The 1,014-nt window shown below is 34.5% G+C and overlaps 1 protein-coding gene across 1 annotated transcript in view; it reads right to left on the bottom strand.

The window, feature by feature from the left end:
- The window catches only part of nrcama (neuronal cell adhesion molecule a), a 29,763-nt gene extending 29,165 nt beyond the window's left edge, over window positions 1-598 (bottom strand). The window contains exon 1 of the mRNA XM_062517452.1: window positions 593-598. Coding sequence (XP_062373436.1) covers window positions 593-598 — 6 coding nt within the window. The remainder of the gene's footprint in view (window positions 1-592) is intronic.
- Between the last annotated feature and the right edge of the window lie 416 nt (window positions 599-1,014).

A 1,014-nucleotide genomic window follows, 5' to 3' on the forward strand; every position in this document is an offset into this window, starting at 1 on the left:
CATCTGTGCCTACTGTACATATCTGTATATGCATTGTTTATACTGCATATCCATATTTATTGTGATCATATAATGCTACCGTTAATACACTGACTGCACATATCCTTAATGTAAACTATACCGCTTGCTTAACTGTATAGTACTGTCTGCATTGTATCATATGCCATACTGTAATTTCCCAACTATTAACCGCGACCTACTATACAGTATTGCATTGATTTTGCAAAACTTCTTCAGATACTTCAGACTTTAATAGACGGAGGCAGTTACAGTAATATGGTGTCATTATGGCTTTGTTTCTTTAAACTGGCATAAAACACTGTCCTGCGGCTTATACACATTGCGGCTAATACACAGGAAATCACTGTACTGTTTATACCACACCACCTGTCTATACTGTTAACATTGCATTTTTCTGCTTTGTTACACTTCTGGTTAGACGCTAACTGCATTTAGTTGTCTCTGTACAGGGACACTAAAGTTGAATCTAATTGTATCTAACCTAGTAATAGTCTCAACCCAGAGCCTGCAGAAAGAATAACGCTAGCTCTTAAAGAAACCTCCAAATTATAATGCTACCTTCTAAATTAACCTCCATGTCTAACCCTTAAATGGGACTATGCTCCTTTCACTCTGGCCACCATATCTTTTTTTAGCAACACCCAGACAAAATGTGTCTCTTATTCTGACACAATAGGCACATTACAACTACAGTTCTGTACCAACGCAATGTGCTGATGTGGCAACCAAAAAACATATAAATAGATAGATAAATAGATAGATAGATAGATACAGTAGATAGGTATAGAGATAGATGCATAGATGCATAGATAGACAGATAGATAGATAAATAGATATAGAGATAGATGGATAGATGCATAGATAGATAGTTAGATATATAGATAGATAGATAGATAGATAGATGGATAGATGCATAGATAGATAGATAGATACTTAATTCATCCAGATGTATATTTTTTCCTAATATTTATATTTTCCTCATAGAACATTGAA

The sequence above is a fragment of the Sardina pilchardus genome, chromosome 17 (assembly GCF_963854185.1).
Source record: "Sardina pilchardus chromosome 17, fSarPil1.1, whole genome shotgun sequence".
Taxonomy (NCBI): Eukaryota; Metazoa; Chordata; class Actinopteri; order Clupeiformes; family Clupeidae; genus Sardina; species Sardina pilchardus.